General features: G+C 65.7%; 7 protein-coding genes across 7 annotated transcripts; 3 read left to right on the top strand and 4 right to left on the bottom strand.

Moving 5' to 3' along the window:
* Positions 1-238: 238 nt before the first annotated feature.
* On the top strand, positions 239-737 carry JCM10292_000210 (uncharacterized protein; the record flags this gene model as incomplete). Its single annotated transcript, XM_076647316.1, has 2 exons — positions 239-455; positions 550-737. 2 exons carry the CDS (start codon positions 239-241, stop codon positions 735-737), a joined length of 405 nt encoding a protein of 134 aa, XP_076507243.1.
* Positions 738-1,063: 326 nt separating this feature from the next.
* On the bottom strand, positions 1,064-5,434 carry JCM10292_000209 (uncharacterized protein; the record flags this gene model as incomplete). The annotated part of the gene is made up of 4 exons (XM_076647315.1): positions 1,064-2,479; positions 2,537-4,277; positions 4,340-4,811; positions 4,876-5,434. 4 exons carry the CDS (start codon positions 5,432-5,434, stop codon positions 1,064-1,066), a joined length of 4,188 nt encoding a protein of 1,395 aa, XP_076507242.1.
* Positions 5,435-6,075: 641 nt separating this feature from the next.
* JCM10292_000208 (uncharacterized protein) lies at positions 6,076-6,638 on the bottom strand (the record flags this gene model as incomplete). Its single annotated transcript, XM_076647314.1, has 2 exons — positions 6,076-6,410; positions 6,467-6,638. 2 exons carry the CDS (start codon positions 6,636-6,638, stop codon positions 6,076-6,078), a joined length of 507 nt encoding a protein of 168 aa, XP_076507241.1.
* Positions 6,639-6,765: 127 nt separating this feature from the next.
* HOS3 (histone deacetylase) lies at positions 6,766-9,480 on the top strand (the record flags this gene model as incomplete). Its single annotated transcript, XM_076647313.1, has 6 exons — positions 6,766-7,773; positions 7,836-7,902; positions 7,959-8,008; positions 8,066-8,285; positions 8,350-8,583; positions 8,636-9,480. The coding sequence occupies 6 exons, from the start codon at positions 6,766-6,768 to the stop codon at positions 9,478-9,480; spliced, it is 2,424 nt and encodes an 807-aa protein (XP_076507240.1).
* A 532-nt stretch (positions 9,481-10,012) lies between these two features.
* JCM10292_000206 (heat shock factor family protein) lies at positions 10,013-11,527 on the bottom strand (the record flags this gene model as incomplete). Its single annotated transcript, XM_076647312.1, has 4 exons — positions 10,013-10,495; positions 10,560-10,570; positions 10,639-10,736; positions 10,806-11,527. The coding sequence occupies 4 exons, from the start codon at positions 11,525-11,527 to the stop codon at positions 10,013-10,015; spliced, it is 1,314 nt and encodes a 437-aa protein (XP_076507239.1).
* Positions 11,528-12,355: 828 nt separating this feature from the next.
* On the bottom strand, positions 12,356-13,461 carry JCM10292_000205 (uncharacterized protein; the record flags this gene model as incomplete). The annotated part of the gene is made up of 4 exons (XM_076647311.1): positions 12,356-12,919; positions 12,979-12,989; positions 13,049-13,235; positions 13,321-13,461. 4 exons carry the CDS (start codon positions 13,459-13,461, stop codon positions 12,356-12,358), a joined length of 903 nt encoding a protein of 300 aa, XP_076507238.1.
* A 1,038-nt stretch (positions 13,462-14,499) lies between these two features.
* On the top strand, positions 14,500-19,464 carry JCM10292_000204 (uncharacterized protein; the record flags this gene model as incomplete). The annotated part of the gene is made up of 19 exons (XM_076647310.1): positions 14,500-14,597; positions 14,739-14,751; positions 14,823-15,614; positions 15,765-15,849; positions 15,909-15,936; positions 16,021-16,039; positions 16,099-16,311; positions 16,375-16,418; positions 16,479-16,698; positions 16,755-16,840; positions 16,906-16,918; positions 16,984-17,013; positions 17,173-17,643; positions 17,715-18,025; positions 18,163-18,343; positions 18,407-18,987; positions 19,045-19,096; positions 19,161-19,273; positions 19,335-19,464. The coding sequence occupies 19 exons, from the start codon at positions 14,500-14,502 to the stop codon at positions 19,462-19,464; spliced, it is 3,480 nt and encodes a 1,159-aa protein (XP_076507237.1).
* Positions 19,465-20,132: the final 668 nt, after the last annotated feature.

The raw sequence follows: 20,132 nt of genomic DNA, 5'->3' as shown, positions 1-20,132 counted from the left end.
GTGCAAGTCAAGCAAGCTAGAGAGGCGTGCGATCTCGGCTCTCTGGGGAAGCTGCTGCTGCTTCGTCTGGCGCCTGATTGCTGACTGCAGCTGCTCCGAGTGACCGGTCTGTGCGTCCGGGCTTGCGCACTCTGCGGCGAGTCGTCTGCGTCGACCTTCCCAAGTTCGCTTCCTTCGCTCCTTTCTCTCCTTCACCTCACCCGTCCCCTCCCTCACTTTCAACAGAGCTCAAACAGAGATGTCCAGCGAGTCGACGGCCACGAGCAACCCGTCCGAGCAGGTCCAGCAGCCCGCTGGCGGTGTCGGTGAGCCGAGCCGGACACCGCCAGTCTCCTTCGTCACCGCTCACCCTCGCTTGCTCGGAGGAGCGTCAGACACCCACCACCACAGCGAGGAGCACGCCGAACAGAGCGGCAAGGACCATGCCGAATCGAGCGCCGCTCCCTCGGAGGACGGTCCGTTCCGCTTCCTTTCTCTTTTCGCTTTCCCCCGACACCGGCTGTTCCGGCTGGCTTTGCTTACACCCGAGCACTCATGCGCGTCGGACAGAGCACCCCGGTCCCGCCATTTACCCGCTCATCAACCCGCTCACGTACGGCTCCGGGATCCTGATCGCGCCCGCGTGCACCTCGGACGGCAGGGTCGTTTGCTCGCCGTACTCGCCCGAGGAACAGATCCGCCGCTACCACGAGGCCAAGGCCAAGGAGCAGCAGGGCGAGGGCGGCGAGGCGACGTAGCCGGCGGCTTGCGAAGGGGCGGGAACGGAAGAAGCACGCCGAGGGGTGCACGCGGAACGAGTCGCTTGAAACGCCTTGCCTGATTCTCTCGCCCGCTCACTCTTTACTAGAACCGAGAGCGAAGAGAGGCGCATGATCGCGATTCCACGATGCAACGCGTGAAACGACTCAAGCTTCAACCCTAAGACTGCATGCGACGAAAGGGAAAGAGGACGGGAAGGACTAGACAACACAACACAGAGGGACTGCGGTACGGCAATGCAAGACGGCAAGAACTGGAGAAAGGAAGTGGAGGTGTGAGGCGAAACGCGAGCAGAAAGGCGCGATCAAGAAGCCTTCTGCCGCTTCGGGCCCGTGGGGCGCGGGTCAAACGGCCTGTACGGCATGCTCGCCGCGAGCCAGTGGTGTGGGATGTTGCGCAGCGGATGCGGGCGGAGGTGCGTGCCGGGTGCTGGCTCGAACCGGCCTCGCTTGGCGGGAACGGCGGCGGACTCGTCCTCGTCGTCCGACTCCGCGCGCACCTTGCCCTTCTCCTCGCCCGCCGCGACCGACTCGACCGTCGAGACGACCGACGCGCGGGAGGACAGCTCGTCCGCGTGCACGCACAGCTCGCGCTTGCCGCGCCCAGGGCAGTCGTTCCGCCCGCAACGCTTGCAGTGCCGCGGGCGCCGCGCCGCCTTCATCGCGAGGGGCGTGCTCGCCTCGACGGAGGGCCCGGCTGCGGACGGCGCGGCCGGAGCGCTAGGCGCGGGAGAGGCGCTCGGCGTGGTCGACGGACGAGCGGAGGCGGAGCGGGCGCGGTCGACACTGACGGGGCGGACGGCGCGCGCGACGGCAGCGACAGCTCCGCCAACGCTGTCTGACACGGTCGAGAGGGTCGAGGCAATAGCGGATGCCACGCTGGTAGCGGGTGACTCGGTGGCGGGAGACGCGGCGGACGAGGCGGTAACGGCCGAAGGCGGGGCGTTGTTGTCGGAGGTCGCAACCGACTCCCGCGACTCGGCAAGAGAGGTGCGGGCGTTCTTGTCGGCCGCGGCTGAAGCAGCATGTGGGAATTGGTCCGTCGAGGTCCCTGCAGGAGACTCGAGCGTGACGCCAAGCGCCGTGACGCCCTTGGGCAGTGCAGGCTCCGCCGTACCTCCTCGCGACTTGTCGAGGTCGAGCATGTCGACATCGCCACCGACCGCTTTGTGTTCGGGCAGCGGGACGAGCGGCGGCGAGTTGAGCATGGGCGAGCCAGCATGCGAAAGACGCGGTGTCCTCAGCCCCACCGTGCGCGTGACCGGGCTCAGCTGCGCCGTGACAGCCGCGAGGGCGTTCGCGCGAGCGTCGCTCGGGATCCCGCGAATGTCGGCCGCCTTGCCGCGCATGAGGTGTCGCAGCGCTTCGGGCTGACTCGCGTAGATCTGGGCGAGAGGGTGCACGTTGGGCCCGCTGACGGACGGGCGGCGGTGCATCGTGTTCGACTTGGCGCGAGGGCGAGCACTCGGGACTGCTGGTGCGGATGCCGCACTGCTCGCTGCGAGCGAGGGGCGAGGCGGATGCGTTGCTGTCTTTGCTGGTAACGCGGGCGTCGACGCAGCGGGCGCAGGCGATGGAGCAGCGGAGGCGTCGGCGGAAGGAAGGGCAGCGGGGGCGGTAGCACCCGGAGAGGGCGAAGGCACCGACGAGTCGGCAGGTCGACCCGGAACGGTGTTCTCGGGAGCAGGAGAGGCAGTCGGAGGCAAGGGAGCGGCGGAAACCTGTGGGACCCTCCTCGTCAGCAGAGTTGGTGTCATGAAAGAGAAGCCAGTGCTCACCTCCGCCTTTTCAGCCGATCCTGCCCCGTCCGCTTCATCAACCGCGGGCTCGTCAACCTGCATCGCCTGCTCGTCCTTCTTGGCGGCGCCGCGCGTGGGGTCCTCTTCAGAGTCAACCAAATCGAGCACCTCCTCCTTCTCCTCAGCCGCGGCCTCGCCAGCTGCGGCTGCCGCCGCCTTCTCAGCCTTCTTCGCCTTCTTCGCCCGCTTGCGCTCCCTGCGCTTGAACTTGGACACGAGCCTCCTCGACTTCTGCGCCTGCTCCGGCTCGGCCACCTCCGGCAGTGCAGTCATCTTGCCCGCGAGGAAGCTGTCGCGCAGCAGCTTGACGAGCGCGTCCTTGCGCGCGCGCTCGAGTGCGTCGCCGGCGGGCAGCGCGCCCTCGGCACCGTCGGCATCGCGCGGGATCTTCTTGTCGACGTGCTGCACGAGCTCGGCGGCAAAGGTGAACGTCTTTGCGCGTGTGGCGTCGGTGAGCGGGCGCAGCGCGTCGGGGTAGGGGAGGAACGGCGCAGGCGTGAGCTGCACGGGCGGGAGCGCCGCTTCGGCGTTGGTCGGCGGGCAGGGCACGGCAGTCGTGCGGCCGATGTAGGGCGGAGGAGGGTAGCCGGGGAAGGGGCGCAGGACGTCGAGCGGATCGCGCGTGACGGCGTCGCGCAGCAGCTCGGGCGGGCGCGCAAAGTCGACCGGGACGCAGCCAGGCACAAAGTCGCCGTATGACAGGGTCGACCTGAGCGGCGCTTGGTCGGCTACCGCTGCAGGCGGAGGAGCCTGTCCGTTCGCCCACGGACTCGCTCGCGACGCCTCGAGGCGCTCCTTCCACACCGCATGCAGCGGCGACTCGACCGGCGGGACGCGCTGGGCATGCTCCACCTGCGCAGCGGCCAATTTCGCAAGCGCGACGTCAATCCCAGCCGCCGCGTGCCAAAAGTCGGCGTCTTCGCGCCGCTCGGCGAGAGCGAGGCGCTCGGCCTCCGACATGTGCACCGATTGTCGCGGACGCTTTGACGGGCGCTGTGACGGCTTCGAGTGCACGGGAGCCGCGGCGATAGGCTGGGGCGCAATCGCTACCGGTGCTGGCTGTTGCCGTTGCGCCGGCGCCGGCTGGACAGCAACGGGCGCGACAGGCGCTGCCTTTGCTCCTAGCCGCTGCAACTGCTGCTGGAACACGGCATCGCCGCTAGGGACCTGCGCTGGAGCGACCGCCGCGGTGTCGCGCGCGTTCGTCTCGGTAGCAGCAGCTGCGGCGCGTCGCGCAGCGGCAAAGTCGGCCTCGCGGCGCTGCTGCTCGAGCGTCTGCGCGTTTGCGACGCTACTCGGAGCGGGTTCGTCTTGTGCGCGACGCTTGCCGAGCGCGCTTTCGGAAGGCGCGGCGGGAGGAGGCGCAGCAGCGGTGGAGGCGGACGCGCTGGAGGGACGAGGAGCGATCGTTGGCGAGGTGGTGCCAGGGGGGATGTGGAGGGACGGGTTCGAAGCGGATGTTGGGAGAGACGGGCGAGGCGCAGGAGGGCGGGAGGTAGTGGAGGCGGCTGAGGGCGCGTGCGAGACTCTGGACGCGGATGCGTGCTGGTGCGGGGCTGACGGCGCCGCTCTGGACGAGCTGGCCACGGGCGAGAACTGCTGTTGCGGCTGCGGGTGCTCGCGTGGAGGCGGGAGAGTGGAAGGGGCAGGGACGGCGGGGGGATAGTACACGGGCGGAGCCTGCTGCATCGAAGCGGGAGGCGGCGCTCGCAGAGGAATCCTGCAGGTCGAAAGACGTGAGTAGTGGTCATCAGAGGATCTCCAGCACACAAAGGCACGCACGGAGGTGGAACCTGGGGCGAGGCTTGAGGCATGCAGGCCTCATGCACCGCCCTCCATTCCCACAGCCCCCACTGCGCCTGCGAGACGTACGACTCCCAACCGGCCCAATCGATCGCGCTCATCTTTGGCGCGTTGAACGCCGCTCTCGGGCGGTGCGGATTCGGCAAGAACCCTCCGATGGTCGAGCGGCGGTACAGCTCGAGGAGCTCGACGGTGCGGCGCCGGTCGGCCTCGGGCACGCAGTCGAGGAGGAACGAGACGACAAGCGAGCCGCAGATCGGGAAGGTCGTCACGTCGAGCCGGTAGGTCCAGTTGCGCCACAGGTCGAACGCCTGCAGGTAGTGCTTGGGTGCGCAGCCGGGGAGAACCACCATGTCGGGCGCGTACTGCGCGAGCGTCTCGGGCGTGACGGGGAGCCCGACGCGCTGCAGTCGTGGCATCGTCTCGGTCATCTGCAGCTCGAGCTCGATCTCTGCAGGCGAGAAAGCGACAGGTCAGCGGGGGCGAATGCGAGGCGAGGCGAGCGAGAGACGCACGGAACGCGCCCTTCTGCGACAGGTCCCTGAGCAACTTGATGAAGAACTCGCTGCGGATGCGCATGCTGGCGACGGACCACGAGCGCGGGTCGGCCTCGTCCAACTGGGGCGGCTGCGGCGGCTGTTGTGGCTGTTGTTTCGGCGAGTGGTGCGCGCCTGAGGACCTGCGCCGTCCCTGGGGACCGACGGACGGCGCGGCGCCCTGCGGCACCTGAGTCGAGCCAGGCCAGTGCTGCCCGGCGGCGAACGAAGCAGCTGGCGGCGAGGTAGCGGACGCTGAAGGGCGCATGAGCGGCGGGCGGAGGAGGACGGGCTGCGGGCCGGCGGCGGCTGCGCTGACGGACCCTGCGCTGTGCTGCCGTGCGTGACCCGCTCTCGCTCCTCCTGCGGATCCCGCGCCCGCAAAGCCCCCTGCGCCCGGTCCTGCAATGTGCCCGCCGGAGACGCTCCTCGCGAGCGGAGCGCTTGACCCGACCGGCCTCGGGGCGGGGCCCGGTGCTATGCCCAGCGCATGCTGTCCTTCGGCGTGAATGACATCGTGGGCGGCGGCTGGCGGCATGCAGCGCGGGCGCGAGGGGGGCCGCGCTCGCTCAACCTGGGCAAACCCGGCACAGACGGAGCTTGGACGAGCGCACGCAGCCGGGCGACGGTTGGGTGCAGTGCGCTGGCGTGCAGAGCCCTGCAGAGCGTCGCAAGCAGGCTCACGCGGCGCAGAGCGGGGAGAGACGGCCGGAGAGCGCTCAGTGCGGAGCCGAAGCGAAGTTGCTATCGGCGGCGGGCAAAAGGTCAATCTCGCCCGCAGCTCCCGGCGCAGCTCTGACCGTGTAGCCTGCTCAACGACTTCCTCTACATTGCGATGAGCGAGCTTCTACGGGTGCTAGGCCGAGTGCAGTCCTTTCGCCAAGCTGCCGTGCGCTCAGAACGCGATCGAGGAGGGTTCCTACCGCTCCATCGCGGTCTAGCAAGAGGTTGTCGCGCGCTGTGTCGGCGACAGAAGATACGGCTGTACAGAGGGGGAGATGAGCCGGAGCAGGAAGTTGCAAGGGGATCAGACGACCCGCAACTCACCTAGAACGCCGGTTTCACAGCCTCGGCCGCAGATCGTGTGGCAAGGCCGGCGGTGTCAAAGCCGCTTCGAAAGCAGAAAACGAAGCACCCAGGTGCGCGGCGACGGCCAAATCAGGGCTTGCGCAAGCCTGCTCAAGCGGCCCGTCCTCCTCCCACCTGCGGGTTCCTCCCGAAGAGTACCCCGCCCGCCGCGCCTTCGGCGTCCCTGACCAGCCTCCGCAGCCCCTCGTCGACGCTCTCGGCGATGTGCCACGCCGGGTCGCGCTCGCGGTCCTTCGCGCGCTTGTCCCACGCGCGCTGCGCCGCGCCCGGGTCCTTTGGGTCCCAGACGATCGGGCGCGGGAGGTGCGCGAGGCGCGTCGTGTTGGGCGTGCCGCGGATGTGCGTCGGGGCGTGGTGGTAGTGCAGCGAAGCGAGGTTCTTGACGAGACGGGGAGAAGCGGCGAGCATCGAGAGGGTGCGGTCGACTGCGGAGGGGGGAGTGGTAAGCGCAGGATGCACGCGAGAAGGCGATTGCACGCACAGGTGTCCTTGACGGTCTTCTCCTCGCCCTCTGCAGCTGTGCAGGCGTCCCTGGCCTGTTGTCGGAGCAGGCGGCGGAGGTTTGCCAGCTTGGAGCGATGAAGGCGGGGAAGGCGCGCGATGCCCCGCCAGAAGCTGCGGTACAGCGAGCGGGCGTGTGCAGGCTCCAGCATGCCCTGCAGTCGCTCACACAGCCTCTCCAGCGAGGTGCAAGCGTGTGGTCGAGGTTCGAGGGACGTTGCTCCACTTCCGCTTGCTCGCCGTCATCTCGCCGCCTCTCGCCCGCCGCAGCTTGCAGGGATGGACAGGCTCGATCAGGCAGAGCAGGGCAACGCTCCAGCTGCACCTGCACAGCCAAGCGACCTCGCGTTGGCAGAGTCGCTCCTCTCGCTCTCGCTCAACAACGTTCCGCTCCCTCCGCCACAGCCTCTGGCACAGTCTGGATCACCGCTGCCGGCGAGTGAGCAACTCAGCGCTACGGCTCTCGACGCCCTCGATGCGGCGCTCGACACCAAGCCCGCTGCCGCTCTCTCTCCCAAGCCTCCTCGCACCGCCGTCGTCTTTCAGCCCGCCTGCGCCAAGCACCGCTACATCCGCAATTCGGACATCGGAACTATCGTCGAGCGGCCTGAGCGGCTTCGCGCAGTCAAGACGGGTGTCGCGGCGGTCTGGGCGAGGCTCGAGATGCGGAACGGGGCTAGCGGCGGACAGCGGTGGGCTCCGCCGACCAAGGTCGAGCACGAGGCGGCAGACGAGCTCGACGACTTGCTTCAGGGGCTGAGCTTGTCGGGGGGCGAGAAGCGCGATGTCAAGGGGAAGGGCCGGGCGAGGGAGGTCCTCGGCGGACCGTTCGACATTCTCGACTCGAGCGCCCTCATTGCGCTCGACGATGCCGCTCTCCGGCTCGTCCATTCGAAGCCAAACAGGCCACCAAACGAGGGCGACGACGACGGCTGGACGACGACTTCCTCGCCGTCGCCCCCTCCCGACGCCCCCGGTCCCTCGACCAGCCCGTCCCGCCAGACCCGCACAGCGTCGCGGCCTTCCTCGCCGTCGAAGCGCTCTCGCTCGCTTCCCTGGCCCGCCCAGCTGCAGGACCTTTGCCGCCGCTCCTCGACGGCGATTCTGAACCACCCCTTCTCCGAGATCCCGCCGCACCTCCCGCAGGGCGACCTCTACCTGTGCGAGGAGAGCGAGCAGGCCATCTTTGGCGCGATGGGAGCCGTCTGCGAGGGTGTGGATCGGATTGTTGAGAGCGGGGAGGAGGGTTACAGGCGCGCATTCGTCGCCATCAGGCCGCCGGGGCATGTGAGCGCTTCCGTCCAGCTGCGCATCGTCCGGATCATCCGCTGAGCCGACCCTTCTCGCAGCATTGTGGCGAAGCAAATCCGCAGGGCTTCTGTTTCGTCAACAACGTCGCCGTCGCAGCCGCTCACGGTGACTTAGGCGGACCGACTCATTCTTATTATCGCTGACTCGTCTCGCTCTCGCAGCCTACGCCAAGAACGGCATCAACCGCGTCATCATCCTCGACATCGACCTCGTGCGTGTCTACTTGCGTATTGCATCCCTCCTCTAGCTCATTTCGCTACGTTCGCAGCACCACGGCAACGGCACACAAGAGATCGTCTGGCAAATCAACGCCGAAGCGCAGCGCATCCTCGCCGCCCGTGCGAGCCGCACACCGTCCGCTTCGCCGCGAAAGGGCGCCGCTTCCGCCGCCGCTGGATCGCCGAAGAAGGTGGGCGGCCAGGGAGTGCCAGAGCTCCCGGCGCCGCTGCAAGTCATGTATGGGTCGCTGCACGACATCTGGTCATACCGTGCGCTGCGTTTGCCTTCAGCATTGTCTCGCCCGCGTCGCGCTGACACCGAAGATGCTTGCAGCTTGCGAAGACGGCGATCCTGCTCTCGTGCAGGCCGCGTCGCTCAATCTCGCCGGCGGGCACGGCCAGTGGATTTCAAACGTGCACTTAGAGCCGTGGTCTACGGAGGAAGAGTTCTACCGCGAGCTGTACCCAAAGTACCGCGACGGGTTGCTCGGAAGTGCGGAGGAGTTCTGCAGGAGGGCGCCGGGAGGAATCGAGGCGTCGGACAAGACTCTCTTGATTGTCTCGGCCGGTGCGTCTGTCTTACTCGACTCGTTGAGCGGGGTCTGATTGTTCTCCTGCAGGGTTTGACGCTTCGGAGCACGAGTCAGCCGGCATGTCGCGCCACGCGCGCAACGTCCCAACCTCCTTCTACCGCCACTTCGCCCTCGACGCCGTCGCCTTCTCTGCGCGCTTTTGTGCCGACCGCACGCTCGCCGTGCTCGAGGGCGGATACTCGGACCGCGCACTGGCAAGCGCGACGGGCGCCTTCCTGAGCGGGTTCGTCGCTCCGCCGGCCGGCAGCGAGGTGACAGCGGATCACCCAGACGAGCACGCGTGGTGGGCCGAGGCGCACCTCAAGAAGCTCGAGAAGGCGTGCGCGCCCGCCTCGACCAAGGCTCGTCGCGGCGGCGCGTCGGGCGGCGCCCTGCGCGCCCACAGCCTCGTCGGCGCCGACTCGAGCGCCGAACCGTGGCTCGTCCGCGCAGTCGAGGTCTTTGCGCACATCGAAGAGTCGGCTGCGCCCCTCCTAGCAGCAGCCAGGACTGCGCCCAGCTCTGTGCCGGCGGTCGAGGCGGCGAGCGGATCAGCAGGGTCGCGGCAGCTTCGCGAGCGCAAGGTGCGGCACAACTATGCCGGGCTGGACGAGGGTTCGACACCGCTGGGCTCGCCGGCGAGAACACCCGCGAGGAGGAGCGTGTCAGCGTCGAGGAATCGCGCCGAGCAGCAGCAGCATCAGCCAGCGGTGCCGCCGCCTATCCCGCCCGTCCCGCCGGTCCCGACACCCTTCTTCTCCGCGCCGCTAGGTCCGAGCGTTGCTGCTGCAGAGTCTGTAGCGCACGCAGTCGAAGACGCCGCAGCGACGGCGAGGCCAGCGGTCCGTTTCACGTGGAAGCAGGGCGGCTTTGACGGCGCGCCCCGCATGTAGACCATGTGCATCTCTCTCGTGCTTTCGCAGTTTGCCGGTGCACAGCTGACCTCTGTCCCTCCCTCGCGGCACATCGCGCATATCCGACACTTGTGTTGTAACGAGACCATCCCGACTCGGAAACGTTGTTGGCATCTTCCGTTCCTTGATCGAGAAGGACCGCTACTGATCGATTTTTGAGGAGAAAGCTGTCTCACCTTGCTAGCTTGTCCGCCCAGCCCTGGCCGACCTGTTCCTCTCGCTCACCGTGAGGTCAGGACTTGGTCATGTGGACTTGACCGCGTTCGGACGGGAAAGGACGGACTTGTCCGGGCTGTCGTCGCGACGAGATTTTCCAGTCGTGCGAGTCCAAGAACGAGTAGCAAGGGATGCAGTTGCAGCGAGGCGTAGTAGTGGGTACAGCGGCAGGGGCTTCATGCGAGTCAAGTCAACAACAACGAGGGACCTGCCCGTCGGAGGGTCGTGGCCAACGCTGCCGCGCCGGGGCGGAAGGACGACGGGATCAAACGGGTATGTGCAGTGGGGAGATTGATTAAGGAGGTCGAGGCGGCGGGTCCATTGGACCAGGAGTGGGCCAGTAGCTAGCGGGCGCAGGTCCAGGTGTGAGTGCAGGTGCAGATGTGAAGGCCGGTTGCGGAGCGTATGCAGTCGTGAAGTGTGGATGCGGTTGCGCAATAGGCGGGGACGCGAATGGCGCGGGGATGGCTGGAAGCGGGGGCGGCGGCATCGTCGGGGAGCCAAGCAGCTGCGCGGTCGGGACGGTGCGCGGGCTGCGCGCCGCGCTCGATGAGTTGCTGCTGCTGCTGTTGTTGTCCGACGCGCTGCCTCCGTACTGCTTCTCGAGCTTGCGCATCAGACGCGCGCGGCTGGGTCGCGGCGTGAGCAGCGAGAGCGTCGAGGGGTCGCCTCGCCGAAAATGCGGATGGCTCCAGCCACTGTACGAGCCGGCGATTCCGCCTTGCAGGTCGAGCGCAGAGCGCAATTGCGCGACATTCATGCGCTGGAAAGTATAGACCTAGTAAAGAAGCGACGTGAGTTTGATGCCCGTAGACGAAGTCTACCACTCTGGCCGAACGTACATTAAGCTGGCCTGTTTCATGAACAGTCGAGGGTGTCAGCACTCATCTCACCAGGTGAAGAGGTTGAAGGACGACGCACGAGTAAAGCTATGGATGTTGGAATGCCCGAAAGCGCTAGGCAGGACCTCATTAACGAAGCGCTCGTTGTGCGCGACGAAGAAAGCGTCGCCGTCATGACTGGGGCGTCAAGCCACGAAGTGTTAGGACGAAGCATGCCGATCGAGAAGTCAAAGGCAGCGGACGCACTTCCACAGCAACACGTCCTGATAGTGATCCGGGTCGGCAAGCATGTTGTACAGCTTCTGCACAAACGCCTTGATCTCGACAGGCGGGGATGCAGGTTCGTCTGCGTCGAACGGCAAGACGCTCGAACCTCCGACGATAGGGCTGCGTGAGTTGCTGGCCGAAGAGTCGGTGCTGCTCGCGACCGACCACCGGCGCTGATCGTTGACGGCGAACCACGCCGGCGTGCCCGGACCTGCAGCGCCCGCGTCCCAGCGAAGCAAGCCTACCTGATCATCATGCGATGCAGAAGCGCCGGTCCAGCGGGCGGACTCGACTGCAGAGGGGATGTTGGCGTGCGAGTACGACGAGTGCTGGTAGTTTGGGAGATGCGGCGACGGGATGTGCTGCTGCTGACTGCCAGCCGGCTGTTGCGGCGTGAATCCCAAAGCCGCTCCGCTCGGTATCGCGGGCGGGAGCGTATGGGACGTGACGAAATGCGCCGATGAGGAAGGAGGAGCGGCGTAGGGATATGCGGCGTGCGCCTCTTGCGGATAGTAGCTGTGCGCGTAGACCTCGTACGGCGGCTGCAGAGGCTGTGGCTGGCCAGGCTCGTCGCCCTCCGCCGCGGCGGGCGTTGCGGGCCCGACTTCGGCGCCGCCCCATGCTACCGCAGTGCCGGGCGGAGCGGGCGAAGCGGACGACGACGAGGACGACCAGCCGTGGCCGTGCGCGCCAGAATACATGATGGGCGCACAGCCCGACGGGAGGAGCGAGCGAGCGAGTAGAAGCCGAGCGACTGCGCGGAAGCAGAAGGCGGAGATGCTGCTGCTCGTCCTCAACGCCCCAGCCCGCCCCAGTGCGTCTCGCGAGGTCCCCTTCGCTCTGCGCTCTCTCCGCATTTTAGCCCCCGCTCGATCACTTGCGCAGCACGTCACTCGACTGTCAGTCCGCTTGCCCTGGCCACGCGACGTGGGCGTGTTCCATATTCGTGCCTGTTCCGCTAGAGAAGGTGCCACAGAACGTCGTGTCCTTCGTCACTGCAGCCTGCGCAAGCGCTCCAGATTGCTCTGAGTACGCCATTCGCGGTGGAAAGCTCGCGTGCCTGCGGATCCTGCGGAAGCGGTGCACCTTCCGTCGTTGTTTTCGTCGACGCGGTTGATCGCCCCCTTCATCGCATCGCCCTTCGTGCGTGGCCTTGCTCTGTCCCGGAAGCGGACCACGTCACGTTGACGCGGCAAAAAGCGCGCATGTCCAATGCAGCACAACACATGTGCTTCCGTCACGGGGCCGGTGGTGACATCGGGTCAAACACTGGGCGCTTAAACGCGCCGGCCGTCGGACAGCTTGACACGTGCTCGCTTCTGCGTGAACAGACAGCGTCGTGACTGCGAGAGCGAAGCCGCCGCGAGAGAGAGGCAAACGTCGGATTGTGGCAAAGAACGACGAGACATGCCATGCGAGATGTACCTGCTGCCGTCGGAGGTGGGTCAGGCAAAGTAGACGAGGAGGACGGCCGCAGGCAAACGCACGGAAAGAAAGCACAGCGTAAAAGTGCACGAGCCGCATTCGCATCACCACCGGTACTGCCCCAGCCCTTTGACAGTCGAGTGCGAGAAGCTGTGCTGCATGCGGCTGTCTCCGCCATGCAGCTCCAGCGAGGGCGGAGCGGGCGGCGTGACGGGCGAAAGAGGCATCGACGACTCGAACGACGTAGTTGACGTTTCCGAGCGATCGGCCTCAGATGGCTGCGGCGGCGGGGCGAAGGCGTACGGGACGTACGGACGACGCGCCGCTAGTGCCGGGACGGGCTGCAGCGCCGGTGGGTACAGCACTGGCGGCGCCGCGAGAGCCGGCACGCCCGGACCGACGCCGACAGCGTGCGCCGCCGCGTTGGCCGCCTGCTGCTGCACGGTGCGGGTGCGTCGCGCCTTGTCCTCGCGCTCGCGCTCTTGCTTCTCGGCGTTCGCGGCCTTCTTGAGGACGCGCGCGCGCGACGGGCGTGGGCAGAGCAGGTGTAGCGTCGTGCAGTCGTCGCGCGTGAAGAGCGCATGCTGCCACGCGCTGTACGTCTCGGGCGAAGTGACGTTGACGCGCGACATGAGCTCGGCGGTCGACATCCGGCGGAATCCGTAGACCTGCGGTGTGAAGGCAATCAGGCGTCGCCAGCGGCAGAGCGCACACTGCGGGAACGTACGTTGAGTTGACCTGGAAACTCAATCGCGTCAGTTTCAGGAGATTGGCGGAGCCAAGCAACGCGCGCGCACGGGTGAAGCTAGCGATGTTGCTGTGGCCAAACACTTGCGGCAAAACGTCTCGCGCGAAGCGCTTGTTGCTGTTGATTATGAACGAGTTGCCGCTCCCGTCCCACACGACGCAGTCCTGGTACGAGTCGGGGTGCGAGAGGAGGTGGTAGAGCTTGGAAATGAAGGGCTTTACAGAAGCCGACGCAGTCTGTGTCCTCGAGTGTAGAGCCGCCTGACCGAATCGCCGTCAGCGGCTGCCTTCGCGCGATTGCTGTACACAAACACAGACACACCTCGTCGTTGACCGTGTGCTGGTCCAATCTGATCCGCGTCGAGCCATTGCCTGTGCCGAAGCTCGCGCTCGTCGACGCAACCGGCAGCGGAGCAGCGTAGCCCTCGGGATAGCCGCAGGAAGGTGACGCGAAGTCCGTCATGTGTGCGGGTTGGAGGTGGGGCAAAGGCTGCGAGACATGTGAGACGTTTGCGGACCAGCGGGAGCTCTCCACAGCCGCGCCGAGTGACGGCCTGTGGTCTCGCGGCTCGGCGTGGAACGGCGGCACAGACAAAGGGAGGACGAAAGCGTGCCGGGAAGGGCCCGGCGCCGGATAGTGATAGTGCGAGTCGCCCGCCGTCGACCCAGGGTGCGAGTCGAAGAGGGACGACGGCGCGATCGAGAGGGGTTGGTCGGCAGCGTACGAAGGCCCCGCTCCGCTCGCGAGCGGGTCCGTATCGACAGTCCCGCCGAGGCCGTGCATGTATCGCCTAGACAGGCACCCGTCGCCCGTGCGAACGAGGCAGGACAGGACGTCGAGTGGTGGTCGCGGCAGACCGGGGCTTGGAGCGAAGCAACGAGAGCGGGGCTCAGCACAGATGCACACGCGCTGAAGCCTCAGCGGCTGCGCCAAGCGGCGTCGACAGGGAGGGGCGCGGCAGTGAACGGGAGACGCGGGAGCAGGATAGCATCTGGAGCCGGGGGAGGGGGAAGCTAGCGGGGGAAGACACCTTTTGTGCGCAGTCACAGCGGGATGGCCAGGGCAGCGGGTGCGCTCAGCAGCACAGTACCGTAGCAGCAGAAGCCGCGGACGCTCGACCCTCGAAGTCTGCCGGCGGGGTTCGAGAGAAGCGGATCGTCAACCAATCTTCCCCCTTGCGACGGCTCGAGTCGTCATCTCAGACGGCTGGCACTCCAGCTGCCGGTCGAGGGAGCCGTATGATTGCTAGACCGCCCAGTGAGGAGCTCTCTTTCACCGAGAGAGGGTGTCTGTCGGCGCGGGCGATCGGACAAGCGTCGTCGCTGCGGGGAGACTCGACGTCGTCACCGCCGAAGACGTTGCTCCTCTCGCGCTCCCGGTCGCTCTGAGCGACTCGTGCACAGCTTGCAGGGGTCCGAGAGAGCTTCTCGCGCAGCCTCACAGCCAGCCCAGAGACCCGCGCTTGCCTTTGCTGCCGCACCCGAGCCTCGCGGAACGATCATGAGCACCGACTCTGCGGGTCGCCCGCAGCTGCCCTCGGTCGACAGGTCCGCGTACGAGCAGCACCCGTCGACGCACATGGCGGGAGAAGGATGGAGGTGCGCTTCTCCACTTCCCTTTGGCTGTCAAGTGGGGCGACGGCGACGAGGCGATGCTCGTCCTGCTGCGCCGCAACCGCCGACGGGCGTCCCCTGCGTCCGTGTGACGTGCACTGACTCTCTTTCGTCGACGTTGTGCAGCGGCAAGAACAAGGTGAGGCTGCCTCTCGCTCAGACCGCCTCAGGTCAGCTCGTCGTCGTTGACCCATTTGCCTCGCGACGCAGATCCCGACCATCTCGGGCTTCCTCAAGCAGCAGGAGGCCATGACGACCGACCACTCTGCTGAAGCGCAGCGCGTCCAGGCGCGTCAAGCCGAGCAGCAGCAGGACACCGCCGCCGCCGACGACCAGGGTGAGGGTGCTCATGGCGGCGGTGGAGAAGGCGGACGCCACCGTTTCGGTCGCAAGAAGGGCAAGGAGGACGAGCCCAAGTCGCAGGGTCAGATCGAGAAGGAGGAGATGATGAAGAAGGCGCGCGCCAACCCGCAGCCCAATGCCAAGGACTTCAAGCGCGAGGGCGAGCGCGAGGTCTTCGACCCCGTCACCGGTCGCCAGGTCCTTGTGCGCGACGCCGACCTCGCCGACTTCCAGAAGCCGCAGCTGTTCGACCCGGACCACATCGACCCGGCCAAGGTCGACAAGCCAGGCCCGGCGCTCAATCTCCCGTCGCAGGACTCGTCCATCCGCCACACTGCGCCCAAGCCCTCCGAGCCGTCCAACATCAATCTGCACACATTCCCGCCTCCCGTCGAAGAGAACTCGCTCAAGGCCATTACGGCGACCGTCAACACGTATGCGCTCGCCATCATCGCCGCGCTCGGCGTCATCTGGTTCTTCACCGCCTGGCGCGCCGGCTGGGCCGCCTTCGTCTTCCGGTCCCAGATCATCGGCGCGATCGCGCTCTGCGTCTTCCTCGCTCACGGCCTCGTCGTGCGCAAGATCGAGAAGGAGCTCGAGCGCATCCGCCTCGAGATGCACAAGCAGCGCGGCGAGCAGTACTCGCCACCGACGCCCGAGGTATGTCGGCGTTCCTCTCACGCATGTGTTAGACTGTCGTCCGTGACCAGCGGCTCGCGTGCATGCCCGCTTGGTCCGGGTCTTCGGATTCACCCGGGTCTGCTCTGGAGAAGGTCGCGAAGCGATGAAGCTGATGCGCCTTCCCTGCAGTCGACCGAATGGCTCAACGCGTTCGTCAAGGTCGTCTGGCCGCTCATCAACCCTGAGCTGTTCACGTCGGTCGTCGACATGATCGGTGCGTCGCCTCTGTTCGCTTTCTTGACCCTGCATCTTACGCTCGTATGATGCTTGCAGAGGATGTCATGCAGGCTTCGCTTCCTGGGTGAGCACCAAAAATCGAGTGCGAGATGCTGCGCGAAGAAAAGGGCTCAGCGAGCTGACCGACCCCTTTTACGTGATACCGCAGCTTCGTCGACGCAGTCAAGGTACGCTTGTCTGCTCTCCCGTCTACTGCGCTAGGCTGATCCTCTCTTTCTCATTACAGATCGAGGACTTTAACCTCGGCCGCAACGCCTTCCGCGTGCTCTCGATGCGCGCGCTCCCCGACCAGCCGACCGAGAAGGAGTACCCGCGCGAGGAGTGGATCGACCAGGGCGACCGCGAGGAAGCGCTCGACCCGAACCGCAGGCAGAAGAAGGAGCAGAGCCAGGAGGAGAAGAAGGACGAGGTCATGAAGGAGCAGAACCCCGAGGAGGAGGTTCGTCTCGAGGCCCGTTCCTCCCGGAGCGGACACTGCTCACCTTGTACTGCCACCACACAGGACCAGACGGGCGACTACGTCAACTACGAGATCTCGTTCGCCTAGTGCGTGGCAATACTGCTTGCTCGTGATCCGCGTACCCCTAACCTCCCTCGCCTCGACAGCTTCGCTCCGCCGGGCACGAACAAGCTCCAGTCGCAGAACATCTCGCTCGTCATGAAGTTCTTCCTCGGCATGCACGACCTGTTCCACCTCCCCATCCCGATCTGGATCGCCGTCGAGAGTGTCGTCGGCACCGTCCGCCTCCGCTGCCAGATGGTCGCGCAGATGCCGTACATCCGCAACGTCACCTTCACGCTCATGGGCGTCCCGGCCATCGAGGCTGTGCGTACACTCTCGAAGCGAGTATGACCAGATACTGACCATTCGGCATGTGTCAGTCGGCCGTACCGCTTTCGAGGGTCGCCCCGAACGTCCTCGACCTCCCGCTCATCAGTGGCTTCGTCCAGAGCAGTATCGCCGCCGCGTGAGTCCACTCGTTTCGTCTGTGCCGCATGCAAGCTCGACTGACCCGCTTGCGGAATCGCGCAGCACCGCCATCTACGTATGCCGCTTCGTCTTTCGGAAGTCTGCTGGCACCAACTCATCCCTTGCCTTCCGCTTCCACAGTGTGCTCCCAAGTCTATGACCATGAACATTGTACGTTCGAGTCTCTGGACTGAAGCGGCGCGCAAGCGGCGCGCTACGACCTTTTTGGCCGGGCCTCGGCGTTGTTGGGGCGGTCGAAACGCGCGGGATTGCGCTCTGGCATTTGGCCCCTCTTCGAGATCCCGACTGACGTGCCCGATCTCCTCGCAGGCCCAAATGCTGTCCGGTGACGGCGTCAAGCGCGACACGAAGGCTCTCGGCGTCTTCATGATCACGATCCACCACGCCGCGGGCCTCTCCGCTCAAGACGACAACGGCTCGAGCGATCCATACGTCGTTGTTGCCTATTCGAAATTCGGAAAGCCGCTCTTCAGCACCCGCATCGTTCATGAAGACCTCAACCCCGTCTGGGAGCAGACGTGCTTCCTCCTCGTCTCGGACGACGAAGTGCGCGCCGGCGAGAAGCTCTCGATCCAGCTGTGGGACTCGGACGCCTTGACTGCGGACGACCTCGTCGGTCGCGTTCAGGTGCCCATCACCGATCTCATGCTCAAGCCGAACGAGATGCACCACCGGACCGACGGGCTCATGGGCTTTGAGGACCACGACGAGATGTCTGGGACCATCACCTGGTCGGTTGCGTACTACGAGAAGTGCTCGCTCAACCCCGCGCTCAAGAAGGTGCGCTGGCCTCCGCTCGCTCCCGTCATGTGGCACCGCTTGCTGACATCTGCACGTACGAGTGCTTCCAGAAGCCCGGCATCGACCACACGCTCCCGAAGGAGCTCCAGGACCACCCGCAACTCAAGCTCGAGGAGAACAAGCAGGACACGCCCGAGGAAGCCGACGTCGCGCGCACGCCGCCCGACCCGCAGTACCCGTCCGGCATCCTCTCGGTCATTGTCCACCACATCAACAACCTCGAGCGCCAGAACCTCAGTGGTGCTAAGGGCAAGAACCGCGAAGGTCAGGCGGGTCAGGACACCGACGAGCCCTCGGAGCAGGACGGCTCGCTTCCGTCTGCCTACGCCGAAATCGTCGTCAACGACGATCTCCTGTACAAGTGCGTGGCGCTCTCCTGCCTGTGTTTTACAGCGTCTCCGGTGCTCGAACGGGCATCACCAGCCTTCGACGACTTGGCCGTTACTCTACCATTTCGGCGTTCCAATGAACTGACCATGTGCGAGCTACGTCTTGCAGGACCCGCGTCAAGCAGTACAGCACAATGCCCTTCTTCGAGGCCGGTACCGAGACCTTCGTGCGCGACTTCACCAAGACCTCGCTCAGGGTCGTCATTCGCGACTCGCGTCTCCGCGAGCACGACCCGATTCTCGGTGTCATCAACCTCCCGCTTCAAGAGGTGTTCGCCCACTCCTCGCAGGTGCGTTAATTCGCCTTTGTGGCTCGCCTCCGGTGGCCACCTAGCTGACCGCCTCACACGCAGGTCACGCGCACCTGGAGTCTCCGCGACGGTGTCGGCTTCGGCAAGGCTAGCATTTCCGTTCTGTTCAAGTCGGTCAAGCTCTCGCTGCCGAAGGAGCTCTCGGGCTGGGAGACGGGCACGGTTTGCATTACGGCGCCGATCCGTGTCGAACCGGTCGAGGGCGCGAGCTTCGAGTGGGCCGAGAAGAAGCTGGTCATCTCGACGAGCGAGGCGAGGCAGAAGATGCCCGCGCGCGTGGCCAACCGGACGGGCGACGGCGCCATCGAGTGGGACGTTGACGAGGACATCCGCCTTCCGACGTATGACCGCTACTCGTCGGCGATCTACTTCGACTACGGCGGCTCGGCGGTCAAGATCGGCCCGCTCGGTAGCAAGATGGATGCGTTCGCCGAGTACTGGCTCTCGGAGTGCGTCGACGACGAGCCGAAGGAAATCCGCATCCCGGTCATCGTGCCCAAGTCGAGCGGTCTCCGCGCGTGCTACATCAACGATCAGACGGAGAAGACCCACGACTACGAGGTCGTCGGCTGGCTCACTACCACCATCGTGCTCGATGCTGGGCTTGATGCCGACCACGAGAAGTGCGTCATCCGAGCCTTGCCTCCGTAACCGCTCACGAACTGACCATTCCATTGCAGATACGCCATCACTCAGACTGCCCGTCACGAGTACGAGGCCTACGATCTCGTTGTGCGTGCTAGGCTCCTTCTCGTTCTCCTCTCGCGGCTGTTGACCAAGCATGTCGATTCTGCAGGAGGGCCAGGCCAAGCAGTCGCTGGAGAACTCGCACGCCAACGACGACGGGGTCATTGACAAGGACGAGCAGAAGGCGATCGACCGCGCGCACAAGAAGGCTCTCGAGTCGCGGTGCGCCCCTTCTCGTACATTCTTGCTCTATCCTGCGACTGAAAGGTCCCTGCTCTCGCAGCCATCGCGGCAAACTGCAATTCCGCTCGGTCCGTACGGCCGTCTGGGCGAAGGACGGCGCCAAGGACCGCCTCCGCAAGCTCACCGGCCGCGGCAAAAAGGAGGAGACGGTCGCTACCGAGGGCTCGTAACCGGAGTCGGCTTTGTGTCTCGCTTGCTCCTTCCTCCCAGCCTGTCCATCTGTGCTGTAGCCACTACCTCACTCATGTTCATAGCCTTCATTTTGCAGTTCATGCCGTAACGCTCGCCTTTTCTCACAAACCGCTCCTGTGGTCATCGGCGACGGCGCTGGACCATCTTGTATCGCTGTCAAGCCCCTGAATCCGCCGCGGTACTTGTGCGACTCGCTGGCTGAAGGAAGGCAGTACGGTCACCTTCAACGCAAGCGGGAGGGCATAGCATACTTGCGAGCCGATGCCGCGCGGAAGGGAAGCAGGGGCCTTTCGCAGGGCAGGCTGCTTCGAAGAGCTCAATAGCCGCTCCGCTAGCATCGTTTACGGCCGCAGACAACCCACTCGCCCGTCCAGGCAGCTCTGCATCAGCTCTGCCCGAGCTTTGTGGACCTTGCCGTTCAGATGCAGCCTGGTCAGTCGCCGACGTATGTTTTGTCGGCCTCGCTGAGATGCTTGCGGCCCTGCACTGCTCGGTTCGCACCGCCTGAGTGCCCTCACAGGCCTTGCGACTGCGCGAGACGGCGTCGCCGACCCGATACGTCGAGAGTGGGGCTCAAGCGTGGGCGAGCTTTTGTCGTCGCTCCTTCTGCTCTGCTCGCTACAATTCGCACTCCTGCAAGCTGCTA

The sequence above is a fragment of the Rhodotorula paludigena genome (assembly GCF_050403205.1).
Source record: "Rhodotorula paludigena JCM10292 DNA, Rt_paludigena_JCM10292v1_ctg8, whole genome shotgun sequence".
NCBI lineage: Eukaryota > Fungi > Basidiomycota > Microbotryomycetes > Sporidiobolales > Sporidiobolaceae > Rhodotorula > Rhodotorula paludigena.
This window is presented reverse-complemented; position numbering and strand designations above follow the sequence as displayed.